The sequence below is a fragment of the Falco biarmicus genome, chromosome W, assembly GCF_023638135.1.
Source record: "Falco biarmicus isolate bFalBia1 chromosome W, bFalBia1.pri, whole genome shotgun sequence".
Taxonomy (NCBI): Eukaryota; Metazoa; Chordata; class Aves; order Falconiformes; family Falconidae; genus Falco; species Falco biarmicus.
This window is the reverse complement of record NC_079310.1, coordinates 6926957-6940947: the sequence shown is the minus strand read 5'-3', so window position 1 is coordinate 6940947 and position 13991 is coordinate 6926957. Positions and strand designations below refer to the sequence as shown.

Below are 13991 nucleotides of genomic sequence, written 5' to 3'. Positions count from 1 at the left end.
TCAGATAAGCTGAGAGCAATGTGCATTTTTGTCCAGCCAGCTGGACTATGTCTATGTGACCCTTTTCAGCTAGTCAGTTATCCACAATTCCCCCGTTTTTATTTTGGGCGACATAGGCTTGGTTGACCATTTTCAATAACAGCATTTTAACACAGGAAAATACACAGCCAACTTATAAAATCTCAGTTCAGAAGTATAATTCCTGAAATACTTGAAAAATAAAGTTAGCTTGAAGCTTTAATTTAGATGCTCTTTCTGTTCCAGTGATATAAAAAGTTTAAAAAATTCAAAGGTAATTTTAAAGTTCTGAACATGGACTAATGCAAGCTCAAAACCCAAAAAGAAACCAAACTGATGTTTGACTAGGAATATTTGCAAATATTTTAGTGGAAAATCCCTGACCATTAACAATTTTCTGTCCAAATAACAACTGCCCTTATGCAACCAACCAGTCCATACATTTTCTGAAGAATTCCTCATTGATATCAAAGAATTAACAAAGGGAAAAAATTAGTTCTAAGCTATATACATTCATAAGTGGATTTTTCAATAGTTACATACAGATTTACACACTAAGCCATAATGGCTTGTAGGTGATACATGCAAGAAGAGTACGTTGCTTATCTGTCTGAATGTCTATGCTAAATTTGACAACTATGCCACAAGCCAAGCCTACATGGGTGCTGTGTTATGCACGTTCCTTAACAAACAGAAGTATAATAGGTAAATTCCCAAGATCTAGTCCCCAACCTAATTATATTACTTTGTAGCCAGTTAAGGAAAATAACACAAATGTGCATATCTACATGTGCACACACCTTTTAGTTCAGAACCAATCTGTGATATAAGGCCTTAGCCTTATGGCATCATCAAATCTTAACGAGTACAGTAATTAAAAATGCAGTCTTACTGTAAGTGCGATTTATGCTGACATTCCCTCAAATGCTACACGTGAGTATTTCTCACTCAACTGCCTCAAGGTAAAATAGTAGTATTTGTTAATATGTATTAAAAAATCATTAATTCTCTACAATAGCAGTTGACTTCCATAACACTATGTAAGCAAAAGAGGCCTAAGATGGGTTTTCTGAATACTAACAATTTATTTTAGACTGTCTAAACTCAGGGCTTGAAAGATTTCACTCTGCCAGACGTAGAAACACTGTTGCACTCCAGTTGTGATATCCCTTTTCCCAAGTTGTCACATGCACATCTCGCTCAAGCAACATTATTGTCAAAGTTTCTCTCTGCTACATAAAAGCATGTTGCACTTGTAGATATAAAAGACAGCACCCTTACTTAGATTATTACCTTATTACCTCATAATTCTTAGTATACCTTGTATCTCTGATTTCATCACTTCAAAAATTCACCAGTAGCAGATAAAACCACAGCATCAGACTAAACTACACCTTAACTGCTGATTCAAATAAAGGCATTCTCTTCAGATATGCCTAATGCTTACAAATAGTGTTGGCTGGTTTTGATCAAGAAACTATTATTACAATAACGATCAAAAATAATAATCCCGTTTGCAAAATGCCTTTAAGCCAGCCTCCTAGTCCCAACCAATTTCCACATTCAGAATACAGCATAAATACAGAATACAGAATAAATTATCTCCATCAAGGCAAAAAGGCTTCTCTTTAAGCACAGAGATGTTTGCTAGTTCAAGGCAGAAACCCATTTCTTGTAGGGGACATCTGAAGCACTTTTTTTGGTGGGTTTGTACTCAATTCCGTATTTTTCCTTCAGAAGCTTAAGCTGTTCCTCTTGTTTCAGGAGTGTTTCCAACTCTGATTTGTCGAATAGGTCCGTATTTCCCAAAAATATCATACATTTCCTCCGCTGTGATTTCATACGGCAGGTTCCGAATATAAAGGATCCGATTGACCTCTGGGGGCAGCCAGATGTCAGCTCGCTTGGCCGCTTGCATCGCCATGGCGCCGATCGGAGGGGGGGGGGTGTGGGGGGGTGCCGCCTCGGAGAGAAACCGCGGCCGGGAAGGGGCCTGCCGGGCTGCGCGCCGCCGCTCGCCGCTGCCGCGGGGGTCCCGGATGCTATCCCATACGCTAATAACCCGAGTAATTCCTTTTTACAATCTATGTCCCGAACGCTCCGCTTTTCTAAAAAGCATATGAGCGAATCGTACGTCGCTTGTCTCTCCATACCTTCGTCAGCGCTGTTGCAGCCTTTGCGAGACTCCGGCGACGCGTGGCCGGCGGGACCCTCTGTAGGTGCTCCCGGGCGCGGGGACTGTGCCCTTCCGCCTCCTGCGCTGCTTTCAGCACCGGTACCCGAATCTCCGTCGAACCGTGGCTCGCAGGTTCAGCCCTCTCTAGGGTCCCTGTTCGGGCGCCATTTGTTGCGACGGAGGGAAGACACAGTCGCTCAATATGAGTGATCAGCAGACTTCGTTTATTGTCCCTTACAGTCACCTTTTATGCCTTGTTATAATTAGCTCATACATATTACAAAAGTTAAGCTCATTATTGGTTAGTTGCCTAAATACCAAGCCCGCCCCTAGTTTCTCTTCTGTAGTTATCGGTTCCCACCTGCAACATTCTTTTCCCACCAAAATCTTCCTGTTATTGTGTAACAAGGACAGCCAAAGACAGTTATTTTTGCTTTACTTCAGATAAGCTGAGAGCAATGTGCATTTTTGTCCAGCCAGCTGGACTATGTCTATGTGACCCTTTTCAGCTAGTCAGTTATCCACACCCAGGGTCCTGAGGGAATTGGCTGATGTAGTTGCTAAGCTGGTAAAGCAAAAGCTGCACATACAAACAAAGCAAAATAAGGAATTCATTCACTACTTCCCATCATCAGGTTGGTGTTCAACCATCTCCAGGAATGCAGGGCTCCATCATGCCTAATGGTTACTTGAGCAGACAAACACCATAACTCCAAACAACCCCCCTTCCTTCTTCTTTCCCACAGCTTTTATTGCTGAGCATTATATCATGTGGTATGGAATATCCCTTTGGTCAGTTGGGGTCAAATGTCCCAACTGTGTCCCCTCCCAACTTCTTCTGCACCCCCAGCCTACTTGCTTGTGGAGGAAGTGTGAGAAGCCGAAAAGGCCTTGATGTAAGCACTGTTCATCAATAACTAAAATATCAGTATGTTATCAAGACTATTTTCATCACAAATCTGAATTATAGCCCCATACAAGCTACTATGAAGAAATTTAACTCTAGCCCAGCCAAAACCAGTACATGTATACAAATACCTGAAGGATGGGTGCAAAGAAGATGTAGTCAGGCTCTTTTCAGTGGTGCCCAGTAGCAGGACAAGAGGCAATGGAAACACAGTGAAACACAGGAGGTTCCATCTGAACATTAGGAAACATTTTTTTACTGTGCAGGTGTATTGTGTCTGGCTGAGCCCCACAGCAGCCCTCATAGTGCTGTGCTCGTATTGGTAGCTAGAAAGGTGGTGATAACACACCAGTGTTTTGACTACTGCTGAGCAATGCTTCTACAGCATCAAGGCTGTCTCTCTAACATTCCCCCCTCTCACCAGTAGGCTGAGGCAGGCAAGATCTTGGGAGGGGACATATCCAGGACAGCTGACCCAAAGTGACCAACGGGATATTCCATGACACATGACGTCTGCTCAGATATAAAAGCTAAGAGAAAGGAGGAGGAAGGGGGGGCATTTGTTATTTACGACGTTTGTCTTCTGGAGCAACCGCTACACATGCTGAAGCCCTGTTTCCTGGGAAGTGGCTGAACATAGCCTGCTTATGGGAAGTAGAGAATAACATCTTTTTGTTTCCTTCACTTCTGCATGTACAACTTTTGCTATTGCTTCAATAAACTGCCTTTATCTTGACCCACAAGTTTTGAGGTTTTTTCCATCTTATCCCCCCCCCCCCCCCGTTCTGCTGAGGAGGGGAGCGATAGAGCAGCTAAGTGGGCACCTGGCATCCAGCCAATGTCAATCCACCACAGAGGGCGAGTGAGCACTGGAACAGGTTGCCCAGGGAGGTGGTAGAGTCTCCCTCCTTGGAGATATTCAAAAGCTATCTGGACATGGTCCTGGGCAAGTGGCTCTAGGTGGCCCTGCTTGAGCAGACGACCTCCAGAGGTCTCTTCCAACCTCAACCATTCTGTGATTCTGTAAGGAAGGGATGTACCAGAGGCAAAGGATCTTTACAACAGTGCTGAGCATAAGCTGCTGTTAAAGCAGATATATTGCTTGAGTGATTGGCACCTCAGTGCTTTCCTTATCTCTTTCTGAAAGCTAAACTTCCTGCAAGTCGTTTGCAAATGATCCTCCTCCTCTTACATATGGAAAATAATATATTTTCCATACCCTCCTTATGGAAAAACACATCTTCTGCTTCTTGATTTCATGCTTTTTCTACTGAAATCAATGCAAATACAGTTGCAGCTTCCATGTGGCAGATACTCCCATCCACAGGTTTTAGAGGATCAGAATAAAGCTGTGTTTGTAGGATCCATTTCAGACAATTTCCTAGCATGTGAATGAGGAGTAAATATATCTAACTGAAGAACAGATATTCCTTTTTGCTTCAGTTTCATTAAAATTTCTTAATATGCCCACTATGATAAAAAATAGTGCTCAACCTAAGCAAGCTATATAAAACAGATAGGGCTTAATGCTTTTCCTAAACGAACCCTATATTTTTCTGGTTAATTTTGAGAAGAGTCTGTATCCTTCACAAGCAGCATTGAGGTCCAAGTTCTCAAAGGTATTCAAGCTTTGCATTCCCCCTCATTCTAACGTTTTTGGAGTTGGACTTTAGATGATGTCTACTATATTAAATAAATGTGGGTTAATTAGAAAATATACATAGGTGAGTAGGATAATTAAAAAGGCAGTGAACTAAATGAGGCTTAAACATGTATTCATAACTTTGAATGAACATGTTAACAAAGAATATGTATGTCAGTGGGAAACAGGAATAGTAGCTGATGACAAAAAGTTGAGACAGGCTAATTTTGTAATGTTTGTGGTGTTTATGTGGAGTACAAACATATGTTGGGCAAACATCTGTAAATCAATTACTGATTGCATTGTGCAAACCCCAGGATACTGATTTGACACATCCACAACTCCAGGATAGGCTGTGTCAGAAATAGTACAATACATAGTAATTGATGGCATAATGAAATAAAGGAATTATTAGGAATTCTGGGGTGTTGTTTTCAAAAAAACAAAAGCTTTCTTAACTACCATGTCCAATTACAGTGATATGAAATTTACATTCAATACTCAATATTTCAACAATCATTCAAATGCCTATCAGTGTAAGTATTCATGCTTGTTTACTGATCCTTTCCTCTACTGAGTATGTATTATTGCTTACATATGGAAATTATTATTTAACTGAACAAATGTTACCACCTCTTCTGAATTACAAGAAGTATTAAAGTAATATATTTGAAATTTTTTGCAACAGGTGGTAATATAATATGCAGTATTTGGTTTAGGAAATTTCAGAAAAGCATCAGTAAGCTAAAACCACTCATTTGGTAAGAAAGAGGAATTGCAATATCCATATAGTAAATTTCAGTTTACTAAGTTCACAACAGTAATTTTTAAAAAGTAAATAATAGAATATAGAGTAGCTTCCAGGACTATTTTATTTTTTGGTGATGAGAAGAAATGCCTAGTGATAGTCTTGGTTTTATGAAGAAGGTAGATTGCTTTGAAAATGTAATCATTTGTCTCTCTACAGTAAAAGAAAGGTAAACTTTAGATCAGATAACACTGCTCTAATTCTTACCCTTTTCAGGAATCTGATTTGTATAGCTGCAGACTTAAGGAAACTACCTAATATACATGAATCTATTTCAGTTTAGGAAATTGCCTTTGTCACTTTTGAGAAAGACTTATTTAAAATACTTATGAAATAAATGAAGTTTGAGCACCAACAAGACTTTTTCCAAACTTGTGTTTGCATTTAAAACTTTATTTTTTATGTTCAAAACATCACTGGAAACAGAAACTTGTAGGCACAGATCACATATCTAGAGTTTTTAAATAAAATATTTGCTAATGAAATCTCAAGAACATGTTTTCATGATAACTACATATCTTAATACTCCATATACATATAAAAAGTCATGTGTTGAGAAGAGTTGAGTCATCCAGGTCATGTTTTATAGGTGCTAAAATTCACTGTAGGTTTTACATGTTTAAAATGTCTTGTTATTTCTTTACATTTTTAAGAGTTTATTATACTGATATCACATTCCCAAAGAAAACACAAAATGTAATAAAGCTCAATATTTTTTTATTTACCTTACTGGTAGTATTTTGTATTTTAAAAAAAGAAAAGTTTGTATAAGCAATAGCAAAACAAACGTTTTAAACCAGCTCACGCATATGTAAAGATCTAGTAGTATAAACTACAATGACAATGCAAGGGTATAAAATATGCTCTCTTTCAGTTCAGTGGTCCATGAACAATATGGCTTCTGTACTGTCCTTGCTTTGATAAATGCAAGTCCATGAAATAATTCATGGCTTATTATGTAACAGGAGAGGCATCAAATGAGAGCTAAAGGAAATGGTCCTTAGGCTCGACAACACGTGTTTACATTCCACCTTTGCCACATAATTACTCTTCACTTGCCATCCGGAACCTTCCATTGAAGTCAAGGGCCAAATTTCAGCCTGTAATACCATTACAGTCATAAACTTCAAATCTAATTCAAATCCCCTATATTCTACTTCTGCAAGATTCATGTAAATAGTTCCTCCAGTAAAAGTAATACTATAATAAGGATCTTTGTATTTATATGGCCTTTTTTGTTTGAGTTTCTGTAGCCTTATTCCACACAGGCTGTTTAGACATGTGTAAGAGTCGGTCTAAAGAGAACGATATTGTCTCAACATTGCTAACAGAGACCTGGAGATGGAAAGTGGCCCTCATGGACACTGAGATCCTGAAGGAGAACTGCATGGTACAAGGAGTACTATGCTGCTCCCTGATATCCAGCGCTGGAAGGAACAACTACGATAAGGTCACATAACAACTGTTGTCGTTACAACGAACCATAACATGCGTGATAATCTTGCTTGAGAAGGCAGAGACTGATAACAAGCCATGGGCCAGAGGAGGAGCAACGTGTATTGCTCAGCATAAAAGAGGACTCTTTAGCAACCGAATTTTAGGAGATCTCCCCCACCAAGGATCACGACGATAGGAAGGACCGGCGGGATGCTGCCTGGACCTGGGACCATAGGGATGCCTTGGACACGTGGTGGTAGCTATAATCCTCTTTCCTTTTTTTTTTTACTTTATCTTTTCCTTCACTTTCTGTCTTTTTACCTATCACACGCCGCTTTATGGGCAAGCAATAAAATTGTGCTGTTTAATTGAAGCGTAGACCCTTGGCATGGTTGCCTTGATTTTTGCACTTTGAGATCATAGTTAATGAACCATCACGAGTCCACTGAGTGGATCGTGACAACATGTGCCATACATTACTTTTGGCACTGGCCCATTAGCATCAGCTGGAGACCTCTATGTTGTTGACCTCCATGTATGCCCCATTATTCCCTAAGTCTATTCACTCTTTCAATTTTTCAGTTTTGCTACTGGAATCCAAAACTGTAAAGATGGGAATCTTCAAACATTTGCTTACAAACAGAGTAAATTTATAAACATGAAAAAGTCTTACTAAACATAGTACTTTTAAATGCATTGCATCCCTCATCTGGAAATACTGTTTGATCTATTGACATACTGAATATGAAGAATATAAGAATATCAGGAAGCATTCTCACCAACCATAGAGCACTGGACTGGGACTCAAGAAGATCTGGTTTTATTCCTGGGTCTGTCACTAGCCTGCTGAGTAACCTCTGTTAAAGTTGCTTTACCTCTTTGTGCCTCAGTTTCACCATCTGTGAAGTTAAGATAACAATGCGGTCCTTTTTGTGAAGTGCTTTGAGACTTATGGAGAAAAAGCACTGTATAAGAGCCAGGAATTTATTGCTAAGAAATAACTTCAGCTTTTTTCATGCTCTCTCCAATTTTCTTTTCTAATGCAATGAAATACACACAAAATTCTGTCCTCTTTGAAATCGGTTTTCTTAAGAGTGAATGATAAAAGTGTTTGAGTCATTATGAGTGAATGACAAATACTGAAGACAGCATTATTCTAAGTGAATGACAAAAGTTGTGCTCCTTTCTAAAGTGTGCTAATAGCAATTCTTGCTCAAAGAAACATAGGTTACCAACCTACCTATGAAACATCTGTACTTCTGATAGGAAGGTATAAGGTAAGCAAGCAATAGCTTGGAGAACAGCGAGGTAACAATTTTTAATGTGAATACTAAATTTAAACAGCTCTTAGAGGACATTCATAATACAACAGCATGCATGCTAATAATACTAGTACTTGATTGCATTTTCCCATAACATTATTTTGACATACACATTCCTCAAAAATAGCGTTGTTTTTATTATTTCAAAGCAGTTCATAAGGTGCAAATTGTAGCTTATATAATTTTGATGTGTCCTTTAAAAAAATGTATGTGCTTCTTTTATCTTTGATGGTCTTTTTTTTTTTTATTCATTTTTTTTAATCATTCATATTAGTTTTTAAAAAAAGCTTTGGTGATAGATCCAGAAAAGCTCCCATTGAATACATTTTTTCCCTTCCAAAAATTTTGAGAAAAGCAATTTCCCCTGACAGAGTGGTTTGAACCATTTTTTTTTCTATTCTGAACCTTGTTTTGCACTATAACACAATTCTGATTGCAACTTTTAATATGATAAATCCTGTAGTACTTACCCTGGCAAATCTTCTATTAGATACTCTTGTGGGCCCCAACTCAAGACATAGGACTTGGTTCTATAAGTAGTTGCAGCAGTTCAAAGCATAAGTTTAAATGGTCAGTATAAAACCCTTTAGACAATGTAAAAGCAATAGATCTAGTAGCATATTGGATGTTAAGCATAAATGCAAAACCATTCTAATTGAAATATAGTAATATAAAGAAGTTTTACTTGGCTAATCTGGTAATTTGAATAAAAAATTTGTGCACTACACTGACACCCCTCCAGCAGCACCACCATTTCAATAGACTTCCAGTTCATTGACTGATCACACACATCAACAGTGCTTGAACCAGGCCTTTTCCATAGAGGCATATGTAGGGGAGTCCCCAGCCATTCCTCTCTGGGAAAGTTTCTGTTGGTATATGCACACCATTTTTATACAATCTGACATTCTCCAAAGGCAAACATCTTCTCTTCTGAAATATCTTGGGGCCAAAAAGGTACCAGGTTGTTCTTGAAGTAATGGGTTAAGAAAAGGAGATTATATCTCTCTCCTAGAGGGGTTGGCTTTTCCCCATCCTTCAGTTCAAGCATTGCACCATACTAGAAAGACATCTCATGCTGTGGTAGGTACAGGAAATCTCCATTCCTTTTAACTGTGCTACCCTTTAGTGCAAAACAGTTCATTTATTTGGAAAATCTGAAATTACCTTATACACACAGCCACAGCAGTCAGTACTGAAAATTGCAGAGAATTGTTTGATCACAGCATTCTTAAAGGATGTGATAACTTAATCCAGCATGCATTTATACATTCTAGATTTCTTCATGGGTTTTTGTTTGGTTTTCTTCCAACATTATGTTACATAGATACATTGCCTTCCATCACAGTTATATGCAAAAATAATTATGAAGTTGACTTCCCAAATCTTTCACAGTATGCCAAGGATGAAATTTGTTTTCTTCTGTAAATTATTAAATTAGATCCTGGCCTGCCTTTTTTTACTTCCTGATTTTTTTCACTGTTAGTTGGAGCACGTGATTTCTGAATCATTGGGTTTTTTTCATAGTAACCACAGTAACCCATTTTTTTTTTTCAAATTCCAAACATTTATTTTAAAACCAATACTAATAAGTAGTCTTGTATGGTTCTTGTTGCCTATAGGTTTCATGCTATTGTCAGACTGACAAGACTGCATGACTGACTCATGGTAGTGCAATTTCACATGACCACACATTTGCCTTTCAGCTTCTCTTTCCTTTGCTGCTGCTTGTTATTTTTGCCATCAATATGTAAATTCACAGTCCTGCGTTTCTCTAGGTTTAGCAGCTCTTGGAATAGCTCCTTCAAATTGTGGTTCAGCTTGGCAGAGGTCTCCATAAAGGCACACTTCCACATCTTGGCCATGGCCTCTCCTTCACTGCTCTCCACCTCTCTGTTTTGGTTCTCATCATTTTTGTTCCCTACCAGCATTATTGGAATGCTTTCTAAGTCTCCTTTAATCTGACATATTTGTTCATAAATGGGTCTGAGTTCTTCCAAAGACTGATGGCTTGTGATAGAGTAAACCAAAATGAAAGCATGTCCTTTAGAAATAGAAAGACGTTGCATAGCTGGAAATTGATGGCTCCCTGTAGCGTCAGTTATCTGCAAAGTGCATATACTTTTATCACAGCTGATTACCTGCCAATAGGTGTCTTCAATGGTAGGGATGTAGCTTTCTCTGAAAGTGCCTTTCACAAATCTCAAGACCAAAGAACTTTTTCCAACTCCTCCAGCCCCAAACACAACAACCTTGTAATCATTGCTTTGCTCAGACATGTTTCTCAGTGTGTCTGATGCTCAGCTAAAGGGAAAAAAAATCTAGGAAAGAAAATAACAAAACCAACAAAGACATTATTCCAGGTATCTGCAGGGAATGCACTTTGTGATAACTTTTCCAATAAGAATAAGGAATGGAACATAAGTGCTTGGCATAATAGTTGTAACATTTAAGGAAGACTTGCAATAGGTTATAGAATGATTTATTTCAACAGTAGGTTTAAGACTTACAGTCTATCATGGGTTGTTAACAAAAGACCATCTTCATCACTTTACACCTTATTTTAAATTAAGGTTGTGATATAAGTATTCACTAATGTCCCCAGAATAAAAAGCTACATCTGTTCATCTGGGAACTGATCTGTCAGCAAGGCCAAGTACTGAACAAAATATAGAGGCTAATGAACTACTCTTTTCTCTGTAAAACAAGGCTCCACAAATCATCATTGAAGCACAATGGTAGACACATGGAAAACATTGTTAGGGATATGTAAGAGGTATCTGTGGATTCTTCAGCAATAGCATTAAGTATGTTTTGCTTTCTGACTTTCTGGGAGCATGCGCCCAACTTTGATGTGTTTTTCCACTTTGGTTTCAGATCAAAGAGTGCACTTTGGTAAACTGAAATGTTTTGTGTTCAATTTATCCTACTGTTCTATTTTTTATTTCACAGTAGATGATATTCAAATGGAGACATCCTACATTTAAAAGAAAGGTTGTGCAGGCAACTTTACAATATTTTGAAGTGGCTCATATTATCAAGCTTGGAGTAAAAGGGAAATGCATACATCAAGTCACAAAACTCCATGAGCCCAGAAGGTTTGCCAAAACCTATCTCTAAAAATAGCACCATGTATAGGGACAACATTATCAAATAAAAAAGGCAAAGTTCTATGAGGGTTGCAAGCTATAATTGTTTTGGAATTCATTGAAATAAATGTGAAAATTCAGAAAATTCTTCTTTCCGTCAGTGGTAGTTCATTAGTTGCACAGCATGTATGTGGATAACTGGCTAGCTGAAAAAGTTCACATAGACATAGTCCAGCTGGCTGGACAAAAATGCACATCGCTCTCAGCTTATCTGAAGTAAAGCAAAAGTTACACAATAACAGGAAGATTGCTGTGGGAAAAGAATGTTGCAGGTGGGAACAGATAACTACAGAAGAGAAACTAGGGGCGGGCTTGGTATTTAGGCAACTAACCAATAATGAGCTTAACTTTTGTAATATGTATGAGCTAATTATAACAAGGCATAAAAGGTGACTGTAAGGGACAATAAACGAAGTCTGCTGATCACTCATATTGAGTGACTGTGTCTTCCCTCCGTCGCGACACATGTATAATTATATTTTTATGTTTAGTGATATCTATAGCAAATAAACACTAAAAAATTAAACACTAAAAGGCAAAAAGTTTAGGATATCCTTACTCTTCATACCAAAGCTAAATCTAGCATTATAAAAACAGTATGCATTGAACAAACTGCAAAATTTTCTGCACCCATATTTATTCTGAGGAAAATGTACTGATTTAATAAGGGAGACTGTAAGTGAAATACCATTAGCTTTTCCATGGGCCTTAGTGGACAGGTGACTGAATTTACCTGTTGCAATGTTGCCTGGGTAGTAGATAACCCAGGCTGCTCCTGTCTGTCTGTAGAGGTATATATCCATGTTTTCTTCCTGGTCAGGTAGCCTATAGCAGACACTCACTGCAACATCACTCATCCTAGCCTTTTCTTTAATCCTTACCCATAAGGTCTCAGTTGGCTCCTCATCCATCCCCAGGCAGAGCTGCATGCATTCCAACTGCTCACTCACATAAAGGGCAACTCCCCATCCTTCAAATGTATATTCTTCAGATATATTTATATCCTCCAGATATAAGCTGATACTGCTGTTTCTAAAGCTTTTACTAGGATTGGTCCTGGTTTCCTTTGAGGTTCACCTGATGTTTCAGTTTTGTGCTAACCAACACATCTATCCATGTAAACATCCCACTATCATCTGTGATAAAGCAGAGACCATCTCATTGCAATGGATTGCGTACTATTCTGTCAGACTTCACTTACTTTAAAAATTGCTATAAAAATTTTGGCTCAAAGATGCCTTAACACAATCACCACTTTCAACTTGGTATTAAGTTTTCATCTACTTCTCTTTTACTTGTTTTGCAATTTTGATTTAAGAGGACACCACTACACTGGATTGCTTTTAATTTGCAATGTATCTCAGTAACTATTCTGTAATAAGAAATAAGCTGCATTTGAATGTTCCAACTCCCAGGCTGCATGCAAGTATCAGGCTGTTTATGCACTTGAAACAGTATTTACTGTGAAATATTTGACTCAGTATATAGGACTGGTTCCAAATCTTCAGGTTTTTTCCCCTTAATACTTTGTATTAGTAGGTTTAATTGAGCAAGCATCAGTATTACATACTAGAAGAAAAATGGCAATGTTGTGAAATATGAATACATAATATTAGAAATATTAGCTTCCTTTCCTATGAAAAATTTAGTTAAAGGTTCCAGAAAAAAAATCATTTGGGACAATTCATTCTGTTGCAGCACAAACTAGTAGGCTGCAACAAGGCTTTTACCCTCAGTCAGATTCTACTGTCCCTACTGTATCTCCTTCCTCCAAAGGCCAGACCACACTACACCCCCATCCAACCCCCTCTCCCCCAATCCTCAGGGCTATTTAACCACTTAGCAGGAACAAGCTACACCTGCACATCATCCATGTCAATCAACCCACTGCCTCTGCGGCAAGGCCACAGCTGCATATTATCAATGCCAATCAACCCACTGCCTTCATTCCTCTACAATTCCCCTTTTTTGTTTTTAACCAATAAGGCTATGTCTGTCATCCATTGCAGGGCCCTTGGCAGGATGTGTGGAAAGGCTGTTCAGGTTGAATTAAGAAGACACAAAGCTACATCTGATTCAGCCACCGCATCAGGGTCACTCAGATGTTGTGACTCCCCTCTCAAGGGTTCTGTGGAACAGCCGGTATCTGATGTCCTCTTGTCAATTCTAGGATCTAAAACAGGCTTAACACACCTAGCGGGAAACCACCGTGGCCCTGCATCTGTGGAGACACAAGCATACCCTCAACCCCAGGTAATTAAATCCCACAGGCCTGTCCATTTTCCCATTTGTAGGTCTTGCATTAAGACCTTTGCTCAGCTAGGAGGATCTCCTCCCTGCAAAGACAAGAAATGCGAGATAATCACAGGACATTCTTTCCCAGCCGGCACAATCAAATAATTCAACATATACACAGCATTTCAGAGACGAGCATGCGGAGTCTCAGAACCCATTCCCCCCTTTTTGTTTTTCAAGAATTAGCTTTAAAGTACGATGAACATGTTCCACAATGGCTTGGCTAGTTGGGGAATG

At 38.7% G+C, this 13991-nt stretch overlaps 1 protein-coding gene across 1 annotated transcript; it reads right to left on the bottom strand.

The window, feature by feature from the left end:
• Positions 1-6441: 6441 nt before the first annotated feature.
• On the bottom strand, positions 6442-11914 carry LOC130141883 (GTP-binding protein Di-Ras2-like). Its single transcript, XM_056323153.1, has one exon. The coding sequence runs from the start codon at positions 10587-10589 to the stop codon at positions 9990-9992; it is 600 nt and encodes a 199-aa protein (XP_056179128.1). The 5' UTR covers positions 10590-11914; the 3' UTR covers positions 6442-9989.
• Positions 11915-13991: the final 2077 nt, after the last annotated feature.